At 40.4% G+C, this 18,894-nt stretch overlaps 1 protein-coding gene across 4 annotated transcripts in view; it reads right to left on the bottom strand.

Moving 5' to 3' along the window:
* The window catches only part of SLCO5A1 (solute carrier organic anion transporter family member 5A1), a 148,225-nt gene that overhangs the window by 88,258 nt on the left and 41,073 nt on the right, over window positions 1-18,894 (bottom strand). For all 4 annotated transcript variants that reach the window (XR_013332243.1, XR_013332244.1, XM_077752491.1 and 1 more), the window contains exon 2: window positions 217-349. Coding sequence is in view for 2 of the 4 variants with exons in the window: in XM_077752491.1 (XP_077608617.1) it covers window positions 217-349 (133 nt within the window). In the remaining 2 variants the exon portion in view is untranslated. The remainder of the gene's footprint in view (window positions 1-216; window positions 350-18,894) is intronic.

Here is an 18,894-nt window from a genome sequence, read left to right as displayed (position 1 = left end):
CTTTGACCATGTAAGCCAACACATTCACAGGTTCTGGGGATTAGGACATGGATATCTCTGGAAGACTAACTATTCTGCCTTCCACCCCCTCCAAGGTGACTTTTAGCTGTTTTTCATATTCCCATGGGGGAAATTTTTATTTTAACTACAAGGGTACCGCAACTTGAACTATCATTAGTAATAAGTGAAATGAAAAATTTAGTAAACAATTCTTACCAGTTTCCAATGAAACGAGGGTCATTCTGATCAAGGTTAACGGGATTTCTGGGATCGACATAAAACCCAATAAGAAGTCCACCTAATAAATATCCCACTGCAGGACCAAGTGCTCCCATGACATACATGATGGCTGAGGAGACAGAAGGTGAGACGTGAAATAGAGCAACGTGTTACTTACATTTCAAGAGCTGTCTAATTTCAGTCATTCCATTTATACACTGCAGTTAAACCCAGTTAACAGCATCAAAAACAAAGAACTTTAGAGATTGTGCCCCTATTTATATTTGGGTTTCAAATCATGCCCTTTATTGAGCTGCTGCCTGTCGTCCTTTGAGAACATCAGAATCACCTGGACAGCTTTCTGATTCCTTTTGTTTTTTAATATAAGTGTTCAGGCCCCACTAAATTTAAATTTCTAAAAGTGCTAGTTAATGAACAGACACAGGATAATCAAGGGAAGATAAAAGGTAGTGTCAAGATTAAAAAATAAAAATAAATAAATAAAATGTCATTTCAAGATAAGAAGAAAAAAAGTAGATGTCACTTGTCACAGCTGGAAGATTCTAACAGAATGAGTGAATCAAGGCCAGATTCTGCCATGAAGCTGGATTTAACTGAATCGGCAAAGCTGCTTAAGCACCCTCGAATCATGAGTATTTTTCAAATCACCACTTCAGAATCAAAGAAGAGCTCCCAATGCATTTGGTTAATTGTTAATTGAGGAATCTTACTTAAAGACTCATAAATCCCCTTAAATGGCATGAGTGAGAAGGTCCAAGTGGATACAGGAACCCACAGCTGAATAAGAAAATTATTTTTTAAAGCACATGACCAAAGCAGGAGGGGACGGGGTTCTGTCAGTAGCTCAGAAAGGTTGTCATTCTGTCCAAAAAGAAATTTGGCCATCAAAATGGGCTTAGAGCAAAAAATAACAATAAATTCACTGTTATGCCTTTATATTGTTTTCACTGCTGTGATTTCAAGTAAAAAGCAATAATTTTGTCAATTTTTAGATTTTGAGGTAGGATATGAAATTCTTTGAAAATCACAGAAAAATCTATCCACATATTACAAACCCATTTTTTCCTGCTAAAACTTAATCATTTGGGGAGAAATCTATAAATACTTTTAAGATACTCTTGTGTGCAAGACATGATAAACTCAGGTGTTGAGGCACCTGGGTGGCTCCGTTGGTTAAGCATCCAACTTTGGCTCAGGTCCATGGTCCATGAGTTCGAGCCCCGCGTCAGGCTCTGTGCTGACAACTCAGAGCCTGGAGCCTGCTTCGACTTCTGTGTCTCCCTCCCTCTCCCTCTCTCTCTCTCTCTCTTTCTATCTGCCTCTCCCTTGCTCATTCTCTCTCTCTCTCCCTCCCAAGAATAAACATTTAAAAAAAACTCAGGTGTTACATATTTCTCGTTTCTATTGCCATTATGCATTTAAGCTACTGAATAAATAACTAGTTAGCCATACCCTTTAAATATTTACCAAAAGCAAATTGACTAACCAGAATAGCTTCACTTTACTTTATCACTTGCACCTAAATAAACTTTGAATAAACTTGTATCTCCTGTTACTTAGCACTACAGACAGTAATTTAACACCTGCTCTCATTTTTCACACTATTTCATAAGAGAAAGCGCAGTGTTTATTTCACAGAATCGTCTGCTTGTAACAATAAGACATTAGGTGCTTGGACTTCTCCATCTGTGTTTGGAAATGGAGAATGGAGGCACAGCCACAAGTAATTGGTATTCCTTTGGAAGCATGCTTTTAATAAAACAAAATTAGAATTTTGATAAATATCTTGTTAACCTCTCTGTTTACAGCCTGAAACGGAACTCAAGAATAAAAAATGCTTTTTCAGTTTTTCCCATATGCATATGAAGATAAAATTTATGTTTACACCTCCAGGCAAACCAGCACCATTTACAACTTAAAACTGTAATGAGGCCAAAATGTGACATGAATCATCTTTCCCAAAATAGTTCTCCTGGCATGAAAGAGACTGTCTTACAAACACAGACAGGGAAAAGGGTATTTCCGCCATCCTGTTTACGCCTGGGGCACTTGAGCAGCACCGCGGAATGCCAAGCGGCGCAGTGCCGGATGTGTGCTGGCAGGCCTCGCAAGCACACCGCGAATGGAACACCAGTTAAATAACGTTCTCCAAAAAATCTGAACTGCTCTTTAAGGTTTTTTTAATGTTTGTTTATTTTGAAAGAAAGAGAGGGCACGCCCTTGCACAAGGCGGGAGGGACAGAGAGAAAGAGAGGGAGAGAGAATCTGAAGCAGGCTCCAGCTCTGAGCTGTCAGCACACAGTGGAACACGGGGCCTCCAACTCACAAACCATGAGATCATGACCTGAGCCGAAGTCGGAGGCTTAACTGACTGAGCCACGCAGGTGCCCCAAACTTAACTACTTTTTAAAATACAGATAAACTTTTTAAAATTCAGCTATTTAATCAGAAAAAAATTATGTGTATTATCTAGCAAACGCTTAGACCAACTGAATCATTCTCACTGATAGATAGACAGGCACATATATCTATAAAATTGTATTATATGTTATACTCTATAATAGTGTTATAACTATACCATATATGCTATATTTATAAATCAATAAGTATATAACACTAGAGATAGAGATAGAGATGCATAATAACTCGTTGACATGGTCCTATTTAGTAAATAAATCATTCTGGCCACTGAGCTAACATTTATTAATTGGTTAGCCAGTGGCACTCATTCAGAGCTTATGAGAGGTGCAAACTGTTGACACAAACTTGTATGACTCACTCTCCTAGTCAAAAATTCCTTTTTTTTTTTTTTATAAATATTTACTTCTTTTTTTTTAATGTTTTATTTATTTCTAGGAGAGAGAGAGAGACAGTGTGAGCAGGGGAGGGTCAGAGAGAGAGGGAGTCACAGACTGAAACAGGCTCCAGGCTCTGAGCTGGCAGTCAGCACAGAGCCGGACGCGGGGCTCGAACCCACAAACCGCGAGATCATGACCTAAGCGAAAGTCGGACACTCAACCGACTAAGCCACCCAGGCGCCCCCTCCTAGTCAAAAATTCCTAATCACCATTCACCCCCCAACCACTACTGCTTGAAGAAAGTCCAAACTGCTCTGGAGTTCAAGGGTGAGACAAGTTGGTCTCCTCCTGCCATTTCACTCTTCTTCTTTTTTTTCTTTAATGTTTTATTTATTTCTGAGAGAGAGAGAGAAAGAGAGAGAGAGAGACAGCACAAGCAGGGGAGAGTCAGAAAGAGGGAGACACAGAATCTGAAACAGGCTCCTGGCTCTGAGCTGTCAGCACAGAGCCCGATGCGGGGCTCGAACCCACGAACCATGAGATCGTGACCTGAGCCGAAGTCGGACGCTTAACCGACTGAGTCACCCAGGTGCCCACCATTTCACTCTTCAAACCTACTGCCTGCACACAGGGCTCCAGGCAGAGCGACTCTTAGAACAGGCCTGCGCAGAGCCACCTCCCTTCGCTCAAGCACCCACAGTGCCCCCAGGCGCTCCTGTCTGAACCCTACCTGTTCTTCAAGGCCCAACCAAGTCCAGCTCTGCCTGTCCTCCCCTGAGTGGTCTCTGTCTCCTCAGAGACCTCCACCTCTATCTATTCCAGTGGCCTCCACACTTTTCCAGCATCCATCCCTATTAGTAAGAGTTTTTAAACATTTACCTACAGGGGCGCCTGGGTGGCTCAGTGGGTTAAGTGCCAGACTCTAGATTTCAGCTCAGGTCATCATCTCACAGTTCATGAGACTGTGCCCTGTGTCGAGTGGGCTCTCTGCTGACTGCATGGAACCTGCTTGGGATTCTCTCTCTCCTTCTCTGCCTCTCCTCTGCCTGTGCTCTCTCTCTCTCTCAAAATAAATAAACATTAAAAGAAAAACTTGAAATGTTTACCTACAGTGTGCTTTTCTGTGTAAGGAATGTGTACTTCCCACGAGCCTCACTCTCACAGCTTGCATCTGATGTATCCGTAAGCCCAGCTCTTCCATCACATCACACCCAACCCACAGCCCCTTCCCCAGGCCTCTACCTGGGCCCAAGCCACCAACGTCACTCATCTGGAAAAGTGCTCCAGGCCTTCCAGCTGGTATTCCTGCTGCTGCCCTTCCTCCCTACAATGAATTATCAACACAGCAGCCCTAACAATCCTTCAGACACACGAGCCAGGTCATGTCACTTCTTGGCTCACACCCTCCCTGTATTCCCCTCTCGATGGCAAGAAAAGCCAAAGTCCTTTCATGTGGCTGCACGGACCTGCCCACACTTCGGCACGACTCCCCATTATCTCTCTGCTCCATCTCCTGGCCTTTCCTTGTTCACTCAGCTCCAGTCAAACTGACCTCACTCACCTTCACCCTTCCGGGCACATTCCCACCTGACGGTGTTAGCGCTTGCTGTATCTGCATGTGTGTTTGTGTGTGTGTGTGTGTGTGTGTGTGTGTAATGCTCTTCCCCAGAGAGCCAAATAGTACTTTCCTTTACTTCCTCCAAATAGGTATTCAAACAGTTCCTTCTCACCGAGGCCTTGCTTGGTCATCATATCTAAAAATTTAAAAACTGTTCCCCAATTCTTCCCACCCTCCTTCTGCTTTATTTTTCTCCTTAGCATACGTATTCTCCAATACACTCTGTATTTCCTTTATTCATCTTGTTTATCACCTGTTCTCCCCGTCTAGAACACAAGCTCCGGGAAGGCAGGGGTCTTGCCGGTGGTGTTCACTGACAAGAGTAGTGTAGGAGGCACGAAACTCATTTCACTCCCATTATCCATTACCTTTACCCACTCCCAGTGAACGCTCTGCAGTTATTAACAACAGTACGTGTCAGGGATGAAAGTCTTCTTCAGTGTGTATCAGCTCTTGAGACGTAGGCCAATCACTATCAAGATTTTTTGTCTGTGTTTCGTCAGATGTGATGATACTGTCATTGGTTTTCTCTCACGATGAGGAGCTTATACTGGGCATACAGGCTATCCAGTGAACTGGCAATAGAAAGAACTACAAGTTCCCCAAGTGTCAAGACTTGTCTCATTTCAGTCACATCATATATTTATGTCACAGTTAAACCCAGTTAAGAGCATCCAAAGACAAAGAACTTTAGAGATTGTGTCTATATTTGGGTTTCAAATCATGCCCTTTATTTAGCTGCTGCCTGTTGTCCTTTTAGAACATCAGAATCATCTGAAGAATTTTCTTCCTATACCCCAGTGGACTGCATCACATCCCCCCACCCCCCCCACCAGGCCTTACACAATTCAGCTTCATTCCCCTTAGGAAGAAGCTTGGAGCATTCCATTCATTTAAATTTGAATATGCCTTGCTCTTCTACTTCTCTCTTCAAATGTTTATATCTTATCTTTTGAAATAGCTCTTCCTCCTTGACAGCAGGAGCCTTATCATATACAATACTATGTAGTGGTTAAATCACAGACTCCAAACTCCTGGGTTCAAATCCCCGTTTCCATTATGCACATGAAGTGCTTAGCATGTGATAAACACCAAAGAAATATTAAGTTGTATTTTTATATGTTGAATGATCACCTATTCATTCTCTAACAAATATTATTAAATACTAAGTTTGTATAGGGCAAATACATATATTATGTAACAGAAGACACACTTTCCTTTATATTACCTTGATAAATTATCTTTTCTGGAATCATAACTTTTGATCCAGGAGTTAGTTTTGATAATGCGCTGGGCAGATGGGAATGGGGAAAGATAAGATGCAGACCTTTCTTTCCTCACACAAACGTCAGTATCTTCCTGAAGCTGAAAATGTGCCTTGCCTGTGGCTGTTATTCTTTTTAAATAAACTTTAGGTATTTTGGGGCACTTAGGTGGCTCAGGAGGTTAAGAGTCCGACTTCGGCTCAGGCCATGATCTCGCGGTTCGTGGGTTCGGGCCTTGCGTCGGGCTCTGTGCTGACAGCTAGCTCAGAGGCTGGAGCCTGTTTCAGATTCTGTGTCTCCCTCTCTCTCTGACCCTCCCCTGCTCACGCTGTCTCTCTCTCTCTCTCAGAAATAAATAAAAAAACATTAAAAAAAATAAACTTTAGGGTTTTTTCTTTTTTTCTTTTTTTTTTATATATTTTTAATTATTTCTGAGAGAGAGAGAGACNTTCTAATGATTACAAAATATAATCTGAATTCCTTGTAGAGAAAACTCTCAAAACACATAAAAATTTTTTTCTAAATCACCAACAATCCATACTATCCAGATAATAATAGTAATAATATTAATAAATACTTTTTACTATTCATATACTATATAAATGTTTTAAATAGCCAGAATTATACAGGACTTATTGTTCTATAATATGTTTTTTCAGGGCAACCAGGGTGGCTCAGTAGGATAAGCGTCTGACTTTGGCTCAGGTCATGATCTCATGGTTCGTGAGTTCAAGCCCTTGCATGGGGCTCTGTGCTGACAGCTCAGAGCCTGGAGCCTGCTTCAGATTCTGGTCTCCCTCTTCGTAGCCCCTCCCCTGCTTGTACTCTGTCTCTGTCTCTCCCTCTCTCTCAAAAGTAAATAAACATTAAAAAGTATGTTTTTTCACATAATATCTCAAACATTTCTTATATCAATAAATATTCTTCTAGAACATCTGTCATAGCTAAATAGTGAGCCATCATGTGGCTATGACATACTTCCTTTAATAACCCCTTCCTAGGAAACCTGGGTGGCTCAGTCAGTTAAGCATCTGACTCTTGATTTCAGCTCAGGTCATGATCTCACAGTTCGTGGGTTCTGCACTGACAGCATAGAGCCTACTTGGGATTCTCTCTCTCCCTCCTTCTCTTTCTTTCTCAAAAATAAATAAATATCTTTAAAAATCTTTTTTAAAAACCCCTTACTGATGCCAGCTATTTGCTATCACAAATGTCTGAAGATTTTATCAACCCTTTGTTATTACATATGTTGCACAGAACTAGACCCTAGCCTGAGGATTACAACCCCCAGCCCAAACCAACCTCAGCTGGGTGAGCTTTTCTGGAATTAGGAAGCACTATTAAATGAAGTGGGCCTGAAAGGCCCCTTCAGCAGGGTGGGGCCAGGTCTTGGCCTCCATCCCGGATGTCATGGCTGGTTTGACAAAGAAACAACTCTGGAGGAAGGTGGTGCTTCCAGCCTGCTTTCTTCACTTACCTTTCCCCAAGCTGTTTACATTTGGATCTTCCATTTTAATTTTCTTCTTAAATTATTGTTTACCCTATTTTGTGATCATTTATGCTTTTTTACATTAAAGCACATTAACGTCTACTTTTAATCCCATTTACCTTCCTTAAATTGTTTTTTACCCTATTTTGTGATCATTTATGCCATTTTGTATTAAACATTTTGTATTAAAGCAAATAACTTCCAGTTTTAATCTTTAATACCTCTTTTCACTTTGACATCATAAAATGTTTTAGCTGCTGCTTTTTCTGTACTTCTTAATGCATTTTAACCTTTTAAAAATAATTTTCTAGGTGCCTGGGTGACTGTAGGTTGAGCATCTGACGCTTGATTTCACCTCAGGCCATGATCTCATGGTTTGTGAGATCGAGCCCCATGTCAGGCTGGCTATGTGCTGGCAGCACTGAGCCTGCTTTGGCATTCTCTTTCNTACGTGTGCATGTGCGCTCTCTCTCTCTCAAAATGAATACACATTTTAAAAATAAAAACATAAAAACATTTTTCATAAGAATTTCAATTTAAAATTAACTATACATTTTTTTCAAATTATCCGTTACCTTCTAGTACTCATACCTCATGTAAGTTTATTTATGATTTTAGCCCTATTTATATTAGGCTAATTTTTTAGTTTCATAAACTGTATTTTAAACTTTGAATCTTTGCTGTACTCCTGATTTTTATGTTATAGTTCATGTTTAGTGCTTTCCCTTTCCTTTTGTATCCTTCTGACAACATATTCTTTTAAGAGTCTTCATTTATCTTAATCACCTCTTATGTTTTGCTTATTTTGTGATCAGTTTTGGTAATAGCTCCTGAGATGCTAGGCCTGGCCTCCTCTCCCCTCTGGGCCCATCTCCCATACTGTCTTTGGAGTCCTGCTCAGCTGCCCTGCATGGCTTTCCAGCCAGTTCAGGATACTAGTCTGAGACTCAGGGTTAATTCTTCCCTGGCCTCGAGGCTTGCTTTGCATATGGCATATCTGATTAGCTGGACCCGATGACTGCTGTCTCCCATGATCCAATAATGACAAAATGTGACTTCTAAATCCCAGGTCCCTGATGAATAAGCAATGACTCTAAGACAAGCCAGGCCCATAGAGTGAAACAAACAAGCCAGAGTATTCCTCATTCAGCTCCAGCCTGACCTGGGGAGGGACTCATGGGGTGACCTTCACGATGGCTACTGGGGAGAGAGAAAAGGCATAACTGCAACCTGCAAAATCACCTGTAGCTATTTCATCCCTTGTTAAAGCCGACACCTCTGTCTCCAGCAGAGTGAAAAGACACTCCACCTTCCTCATCACAAAATCCCAACTTGACTGCATTGGTATTATCCCAAATAGGGCTGTTCTGTGGGGTCAGCAGCAATCAGGGGAACAGCTCTCTGAACTCTACAGAGTCTGTGTTGGGTAACTTAACGTGCTCCTGAATCACAAGAAGTGATTCCAGAACTACTAACAGTGACCAGCCAGCCATGAGCCTTGCTGGACTTGGGAAACTGAGGGCCCAATCAAAATCAGCCAAGATCCTCGGATCACAAATCCCTACAGAGTTACCTCCTTCCTAGCCTCAACTCCAGATGGTGAGTAGGACTCCACATTGCTGGATCAGAGGCCACTCAGTCACCCATGTGATGCCAGGCCCTGGGACAAGGAAGGGTCTTCTTCAATAAGATTGTTACACAGTCCCCCAGAAGAGGAACAGGTAAAACCAGCTATGATTCAAGGCTCAGTGAATAAGTACAACAGGCACCAGCAACAGGCCGGGGACCATGGGAGAGAAATGGTTCACACTGTAACTAGCTGAGGAGGGAGGACAGATAAGCCTTTCTGAAAAAGATGACTTTTAACACAAGCCTGCAAAAATGGGAAAAAGAGGACCCATATGGGCAAAAGTACGTGAGTTTGGAAGCACACGGACTATTTGGGGAATTGCAAGTGATCTTGCACAACTGCCTCAGAGGAGAGTGACCACCACTCACTCTATCCTAATCCCATCCGGAGTCTTGGTATCAAGCTGTGTGCAGGCTGCCCAGTCACTCTTCTCTGAGGACAGTGAGGATGGGTGGCAGCATTGCAGCAGCTTCCCCTACCATTCAGTGACACGGAAAAATGGTTTTGCTGTTGTTTTCCACATGGCAGTAGGGGAACAAGTCACTTCCACTGTGCGACTGAGGTCGGGCCCTGACATGGAGAATGGGAAGTCAGAGCACGGGTCCTTGGTATCTCCTGAGCACGTGATTGTCTCCCCTTACTGTTGCTTCTTCCCTCCCTCCTTCTGCATTAGTCACTGGAATTTGACTAATTCTGTCAGAAGTCTCAGCCAGCATGTTAATGCCGAAGGCCTCTCCTTCCACCTCATTCGTGCTGTCCCTAACTCTTGGGAGAATAAAAATCTCCCCTTCTCATTCATTCTCTTCATTTATGGGCAGAATTCAACTGGATACATATCTCTCCTTTCTATCTGTTCAGTTTCTGTGATCCGTTCTTTTGGCAAATGCTATTCTGTTTTTTCTTTAGGAACCATGCACCCTCCATTGCACAGTCTCAATGGCCTCCATGATTCACCGGTACAGAGGTGACAAGTGCAGGCCAATCAGATGCTCTTCTCTCAGATACCATGTGGTTCACTCCCTTACTTCTTCCAGATCTATATTCAAGTATCATTCTTCAGAGAAGCCATAGTTCACCACATATCTAAACACGGCACCCTTCACCTCCCCTCCCCCATCATTCTTTATCACCTTGCCCTGCTGGGGTTTTCATTATGGCCAGTACCCCATGTGGCATTACATCTGATTGCTTGCTTATTCTCTGTCTCTCCCACTGGGATGTCGGTTCCAGAAGAACAAGGGCTGGTTTTTTCACTGATGCCTTATCAATGCCTGAGCAGTGCTGACCATAAGCACTAATGAATACCGTTGGGGGCGCCTGGGTGGCTTAGTCGGTTAAGCGTCCGACTTTCGCTTAGGTCATGATCTCGTGGTTCGTGGGTTCGAGCCCCGCGTCGGGTTCTGTGCTGACTGCCAGCTCAGAGCCTGGAGCCTGTTTCAGTCTGTGACCCCCTCTCTCTCTGACCCTCCCCTGCTCATGCTCTCTCTCTCTCTCCTAGAAATAAATGAAACATTTTTTTAAAAAATTTAAAAAAAGCACTAACGAATATTGTTGAACAGAGAAGGGATGAAGACATGGACTTCTAAGCTTGAGTGAAGTAACAAAAGTAATTGGAGTGGTTGGTCCTTGCAACACTGCCTTGAAGAATCATCCATTGGTTCCTGTTCCCTAGACCCCTGGGGCTGCCCTGTCCTTGTGAGCCATCCCTACCCACCTTCCCCATAACATCCTTGGTTTGACAGAGCTGGCTCCAATGGTTTACAGCCACGAAGCTTTGACTCTTACCCCCAAAACACCTCCAGGCCTGACCCTTACTTCTGCCACCCTCCCCAGCTGGGTTTCCCTAGTTCTGTTTCATTGCAACTGGCCTGGATTTGTTATTCCCTCATTTGAACTTGGTGTCCCATTAATCAGCCTCTGCTCTCTGTTGCTCCTCACTTCCCACTTTTCACCACTCGCTATCCACCGCTTATCCACATTCCCTCTGGCGCAGGACCCACTTTCTCAGCTGCCCTCTGTGGACAGTAAATGCTGCCAAGAACTGATGATGACAGGGGTTTGGGTTACAAGCATAATTTAGGCTCAGTCCCAGGGGCTGGGATTTACCCAGGATGGTCCCACAGAGAAATGTATCGCATGCATGCCTGTTAAATCCAGTCCGGGACATAGTGATAGGAGGTCACCCTTTTGAATATGTTTGGTGGCATAGCTGTTGCAGATAAGACGAAGACGTGAGAAGCAATCCACACTTCACTGTGGTATCGCAGCAACGACACCAACTCACATTTGACTTGCACAATGTCTTGAAAAGTAGCCAAGGTACCTCACAGCACCAGTGCACCATGTTTAAAGAAAATACCCCCTCGCTCGCTCCTTCCACTCACAAGCACAGTCAGATAAGAGACCTCTGATCTTGGTTATTTGTAGCAGCAATTTTTTTCTTCTTTTAAGTGATTCAGTTATTGTGACACAGGCATGACAGTAAAAGAACAGCTGCCACAGCAGTCAGGGAATAGTCTATCGCTTTGCTAAAACATCCAGAGAGCATCTTAGGTCACAAATGAGAAGGGAAAAAGGTTAGGTAGATTCAGAATGTTTTTTTCCTCAATACCATGGCACACAAGAGTTGGTTTAAGTTCACTATCTTCCTTTAAAAATATTTTCAAACGTGTTCATTTCTAAAATGGAACACACTTAAATTTTTTTTTAATTTTTAAATAAAGAGGTGCCTAGGTGGCTCAGTCAGTTAAGCATCCGACTTCAGTTTAGGTCGTGATCTCACAGTCCATGGGTTCAAGCCCCACCTCAGGCTCTGTGCTGACAGCTCAGAGCCTGAAGCCTGCTTTGGATTCTGTGTCTCCTCTCTCTGCTCCTCCTTTGCTCGTGCTCTCTCTCTCTCTCTTTCTCTCTCTCAAAAACATTAAAAAAAATTTTTAAGGGAACACACAAGTACATATAGAAGCAGCCATTTACACTTAATTAACATCTGGGGCATGGTGGGTATTTAATGTGCTGTAGCTTTTAAAACATCAAATTGGGCACCTGTGAGTGACCACTATCTATAAACTCAGTCCAGACCTTAGGAAGGACTGTGAGGACAGCTACTATGAAAGCATAAAAAAAATTATATCAGGGTGCCAGGATGGCTCAGTTGGTTAACATCCAACTTCAGCCTAGGTCATAATCTCACCATTCCTGAGTTTGAGCCCTGCAAAGGGCTCTGTGCTGACAGCTCAGAGCCAGGGATCTGTTTCAGATTCTGTGTCTCCCTCTCTTTCGCTGCCCCTCCCTGTTCATGTTCTGTTTATCTCTTTCAAAAATAAATAAAACATAAAAAAAAATTTTTTTAATTATGTCAATTTTTTAAAATTATATTTTGAGCCAAAACAGAGTTTTATTAAGAGTTAAGAATGGATTCCTTTTTGGGGCACCTGGGTGGTTCAGTCGGTTAAGCATCTGACTTCAGCCCAGGTCATAATCGCGTGGTTTTTGAGATTGAGTCCCGCGTCGGGTCCTGTGTTGACAGCTCAGAGCCTGGAGGCTGTGTTGGATTCTGTGTCTCCCTCTCTCTCTCTCTGTCCCTCCCCAGCTCATGGTCTGTCTCTCTCTCACACACAAAAATAAAAATAAACATTAAAAATTTTTTTTAACAAAAAAAGAATGCATTCCTTTAGAGCGTAAACTGAAAATGCATTAACAGGATAATCAAAATATTAAATGAACCCATGAGAAACTAATTCAACTAGTTATCAAAGCAATGGACGGTACAAACAATGAGATACCACCCTACTAGAATAAACTAGCAAAGACTGAATGGTGAGAGTGCTCAGTGTCGATACAAATCAGTTAATTCTTTATTTCCATCCATTGCTGGTCCCATTATAACTGGAATAAGCTTTGGATAGCAATTCATCATATCTATCATGACGACATTTATTATTATATTTTGTAGACAGAAAAATAGAAACAGTAAAAATAACTATTTTGATTCATAATGCAACTATTGACTTTGATGTTTACAGAGTTTTTATATCTTAAAGAAATACTTATTTTTGAAATGTAAGTGAATATGAAGAATACAAAATTATGTTAACAGTGTGATCATAATTATATAAAAAAACACATATTTAAAAAATATTTTTAATGTTTATTTTTGAAAGAGACAGAAAGACAGAGCATGAGTGGAGCAGGTGCAGAGAGAGAGGAAGACAGAATCTGAAGCAGACTCCAGGCCTAAACTGTAAGCAAAGAGCCCGACTGGGGCGGGATTCGAACCCTTGAACCATGAGATCATAACATGAGCTGAAGTCAGATGCTTAACTGATTAAACCACCCAGGTGCCCCCCAAAAACACACATTTTAAGACAAGACTGTCTACAGAAAAGCTACTAGAACCAATAAGTGGATTTAACAAGGTTGTATGATACAAGATCAATATTTTAAAAATCAATTACATTTCTATGTACAAGTAACAGTCAGAAACAAATACCATTTATAATAGAATCAAAAATAAAATACTTAGAAATAAATCTGACAAAATATAAGAAACATCTATACTTAAACACTTCAAATTGTAAAACACTGCCAGAAGAAATTAAAGATGATCTAAATAAATGGAGAGATATGCCCTGTTTCTGGATGAAAAATCCAATATTGCTAAGATATCAATTTTCCCAAAAAGGACCAATAAATTCAATCCAATTCCAATCAAACTCCCAGCAGGCTTTTTTGTAGAATTGACAAACTGATTCTAAAAGTCAAAGAACATATGGAAATGCAAAGGACAGAGATTAGCCAAAACAATTTTGCCAAAGAGCAAAGTTAGAAAACCAAATCTATCTGATTTCAAGACTTATAAAGATACTGTAATCAAGACAATGTAGAACTGTGGGGGCTCCTGGGTGGCTCAGTTGCTTAAATGTCCAACTTCAGCTCAGGTCATGATCTCTCGGTTCATGAGTTGGAGCTCCGCATTGGGCTCTGTGCTGAACCTGGAGCCTGTCTCTGATTCTGTGTCTCCCTCTCCCTCTCTCGCTGCCCCTCCCCTGCTCATGCTCTGTCTCTGTCTCTCTGTCTCTCTCTCAAAAAAAAAAAAATAATGAACACTAAAAAATAATAGTAAAGGTAGACAAGTAGATCAGTGGAGCAAAAAAGAAAGTCAATAAATAAATAATAAAAAGAAAGTCCATTAATNTCTCTGGGTCATGAGTTTGAGTCCCACGTGGGGTGTAGAGATTCCATTAATTAATTAATTAATTAAAAATAAAAAACAAAGTCCCCAGTGGAATAAAAAAGACCAAAATTAATTAACTAATTAATTTAATATATAAAAATTAAAAAGAAAGTCCAGAAGCAGACCTACACATGTGTAAGAACAAGTGACTTTTGACAAAAGTATAAAGATAATTCAATGAAAAAGTAGTGTTTTCAACAAATGGTGAAATCCATTAGAGATATATATGTAAAACCTAAAACTATAAAACTAGGAGAAAACAATTGGGTAAACGATTTTTCAACAGATACTTTACCAAGGATGATATATGGATGGCAAATGAGCACATGAAAGATGATTAGCATCATTAGTCATTAGGGAAGCAAATTAAAACCACAATGAGATACCACCAAACCTCCTGTGCAAATGTGCATAATGTACATTATGCCGGGTATTGGTGATGATGTGACACAACCAGAGCTCTCCTACACTGCTGATGTGGAATATAATATGTTACAGTCATTTTGGAAAACAGTTTGATAGTGTCTAAAGGAGTTAAATATATATGTCCATATAAAGGGTTATGCACAAAGGGTGCCTGGGTGGCTCAATTGGTTGAGTGTCAGACTCTTGATCTCGGTTCAGATCATGATCTCATGGTTCATGACATTGAGCCCTGAGTTGGCCTCTGCGCTGACAAGGCCAAGCCTGCTTGGGATTCTTTCTTTCTTTCTCTCTCTCTCTCTCTCATTCTCAAAATAAGTAAACATTAAAAAAAATTTAAAGGGTTATGTGCAAATATTCCTGGCCACTTTATTTGCAGTAGCAAAAAACTGAAAAACAACCAAAATGTCCATCAAGGGATGAATGGATAAACAAATTTGGTAGAGTCATACAACGGAATACTATTTAGCATTACAAAGGAATGAACTATTGGTACATGCTAAAACATGGATAAACCTCAAAACAATCATGCTAAGTAAGAGAAAGCAGATATAAAAGAGTATATACTGTATGGTTCAATTTATAAAATTCTAAAAATTGCAAACTAATCTAAAGTAATAAAAAAAAAAGTCCATGGTGACCTGGGNTTGTTTTATGTTAATTTTACCTCAGGATAAAAACAGACAACTGTTCTAAAAGTGAGTCCTAGTGATGGTTGCATAATTCTATAAATTTACTAAAATTCAGTGAATCATACAATTCAAATGGGTTAAATTTATGATATGTGAATTATTCAACAAAAAGCCATAAGAAAGACTAGAATGGAACATATCCTCTGTTGAAAGTTGTTAGCTTGGGGTAGTGAAATTACAATGGATTTTTGGTGTTTCCTTTATAACTTTCATTATTTTTAGGTTTTTCAAACATAAAGTTTAATAAGAAAAAAAAATTTTATATACCTTCCGGAATTAGTATTTTACCTCTTTCAGCTACTAATACTCAGCCATCAAATATATCATCTTTGTGCAAATTTATGATGAATATATATATTTTTAACTTGAACTAAGTCTTCACAAGTTAATAAACTTGTTTATTTGTTCTTGTATCTATTCACCTCCTAGAGGCACCAAACACATAGTGAGCTCTCAGTAAACCTCTAGTGACTAAATACACCATACTATAAAGCAATACTCCAATTTTTCTCAAGATTGATCTGTCTAGTACTTCACAATGACTCCTCCTAGCCTAAATTATAATACATTAGGGGCTGACAAACAATTCATCAAATTCAGTAAAATTTTATTGGATCACAGCGATGTGCATTCATTGAAATGTTTGTGTAACTACTTCCATCACAGCAGCAGAGTTGAGTCGTCACTAGAAAGACGGTATGGTCCATAGACTAAAATATTTACCAGAACAAGCCCTTTACGTGAGAACAAGTTTGCCAACCCTTGTAATAAATAATGACAGTTACTTCACTGCATATTTACTGTTTCAAGTATCAGCTGAATGTTGATTTATTCACTATGTCTTTTAGTTTTTATTTCTTAGGTATTTATAATTATCTAAGCTATGGATATAACTCACAGAAATATGGGTAGGTTTTTGTTTAAATGAATATCCAGGGGCGCCTGGGTGGCTTAGTCGGTTAAGCGTCCGACTTTCGCTTAGGTCATGATCTCGCGGTTCGTGGGTTCGGTCCCCGCGTCGGGCTCTGTGCTGACTGCCAGCTCAGAGCCTGGAGCCTGTTTCAGTCTGTGACTCCCTCTCTCTCTGACCTTCCCCTGCTCACGCTGTCTCTCTCTCTCTCTCTTTCCTAGGAAAAAAAAAAAAAAAGAGTTTCTGGAAAAGCCACTTGTCAATAAATGTTTTATTTTTAACAAGTTGTGTATGTAGATTAAAAATTATAAATGTAAAAGTAAGGATTATTTGTATAAAAATTAATTGCTAAAGTCAATTTTTCTAGAGTTGGCAATTTCTCAAAGATTCCATTGATAAGAATGTATCCCCAAGTAATATTTTACTTGAACTATACTTCACTGTGAAGTAAAATGATGTCAAAACTATGGTTTATTGACAATCTTTCATAAACTACACTAGGCACTTGATATCTTTTGTAAATCTTTTTTGCTTTCTGGAAAAAGAATATTGTCGTTCCCAATTTACAGATGAGAAAGCTGTGTCCCTAAGAAGTTAAGGAGATCATCAATTAGTAAGTGATAGAACCAAAATTAGAACTTGGCTCTATCTGAAACCAAAGCCTATCCTTTTTCCACTTGTGGACAGAAGTCTCTAAAATATTTTTTTTTAAAGCAACAAAAATTTAATTGTAAGAAGTCTATAGGTGTCTCCTACTGAAGAAATTAATCCCTTAAGAGCTGAAAATTTCAAAATATGTTTGGAACTGTTAGCAGCAGCAGTCTTTTTTTTTTTTAATGTTTTTTATTTATTTCTAGGAGAGAGAGAGAGACAGCGTGAGCAGGGGAGGGTCAGAGAGAGAGGGAGTCACAGACTCTGAAACAGGCTCCAGGTTCTGAGCTGGCAGTCAGCACAGGGCCCGACGTGGGGCTCCAAACCATGAACCGCGAGATCATGACCTAAGCGAAAGTCGGACGCTTAACCGACTAAGCCACGCAGGTGCCCCAGCAGCAGCAGTCTTAAAAGCATTGTAAATGAAGGAGAAGCTCACTATTTAGATTTCCATCTCTAGTCTCATCACTAATTGTCTGCCATAGGGATTTCAGAGAAATGTACATTAAAAGAAAGATACATTCCAAATATGTTGTATGACATCTACTTTGATAATGACAGAGAAGACTCAGAAGAGGGTACCAGCTGTTAAGAGCAGATTACATTTGTCCCCTGGGAAGGGACAGTCACTGCCAGGAAGCACTTTCCAGGTAAACAGGCACAGGTGTGTCACACTCTAGTTTGCTTTCCAGGCACCCGAAGAAGCATGATTCCCATAGGAAAGATTCAAGTCTAAATTAATGCTTAGGCACAAGTGAAATAATGTCTTGTGCAAATATTCCTACAGTCCACAGCCTCATCATGATCATCCATTGGAATTTACAGGCATCGAGTGATAAAAATGTTTTAAGATACCTTTAATATTATTCCCCTTTTCCCCCATCAATACATAGGAATTAGTTCTAGCACAGGAAGACTGCTTCCACTAGGGCTCATTTCAAAGCTTATTCATGTATTTAAAGAAGTGTTAACAGTCAAAGTCTACAGTCACTGACAGCAGAACAATTACTAAAAGAGAAGACTGGGCATTTATTACATGGATGATACTATACTAAGTACCTTTATATATACATATATCAGTATTAACAGTAACTTTATCAGGCACGCACTATTATTTTCCTAATTTAGGGCATTTTCCTTAGTAATCACCTCACTGATGAAATAATACAATCAATTCATAAGAATTAAAAATAATCCCCAATTCTTTGTTATCTAACAATCACAAAGACAATTTATAAACACAAGCAGCTTTACCAAGTTAGCACGCTTAAACATTTTATGTTTCTTCTATCACACAACATTTAGAGCCGTAAAATAAATTCTCTTTTGGAAAATTAGTCTATGGTCTACTTTTATAAGAAATACTGCAAATGACCAACCTAATATCAAGCATTGTTTTAAAATACAAATTACTGGGGCGCCTGGGTGGCTCAGTCGGTTAAGCGTCCGACTTCGGCTCAGGTCATGATCTCACAGTTCTTGGGTTCGAGCCCCGCATCAGGTTCTGCACTGACAGCTCAGAGCATGGAGCCTATTTCAGATGCTATGTCTCCCTCTCTCTGCCACTCCCTTGCTAATGCTCTGTCTCTGTCTCAAAAATAAATAAAAACTACTTAAAAACAAGATTTTAAAATACAAATTACTTAGGGGAGCCTGGGTCACTCAGCTGGTTGAGTGTCCAACTCTTGATTTTAGCTCAGGTCATGGATCTCGCAGTTCATGGGTTTGAGCCCCACATCATGCTCTACACTGACAGTGTGGAGCCTGCTTGGGGTTCTTTTTCCCTCTCTCTCTGCTCCTTCCCTGCTGTCTGTCTTTCTGTCCCTCTCTCTCTCTCAAAATAAATAAATAAAGTAAAATAAGCTAAACTAAGCTAAGCTAAAATAAAATAAAATAAAATAAAATATAAAAAGTAATGCTCAACGTCCTGGGGGCAATTATGATA

The sequence above is a fragment of the Crocuta crocuta genome, unplaced genomic scaffold (assembly GCF_008692635.1).
Source record: "Crocuta crocuta isolate KB4526 unplaced genomic scaffold, BGI_CrCroc_1.0 scaffold141, whole genome shotgun sequence".
NCBI lineage: Eukaryota > Metazoa > Chordata > Mammalia > Carnivora > Hyaenidae > Crocuta > Crocuta crocuta.
The sequence above is the reverse complement of the archived record's forward strand: the minus strand, read 5'-3'. Positions and strand labels throughout refer to the sequence as shown.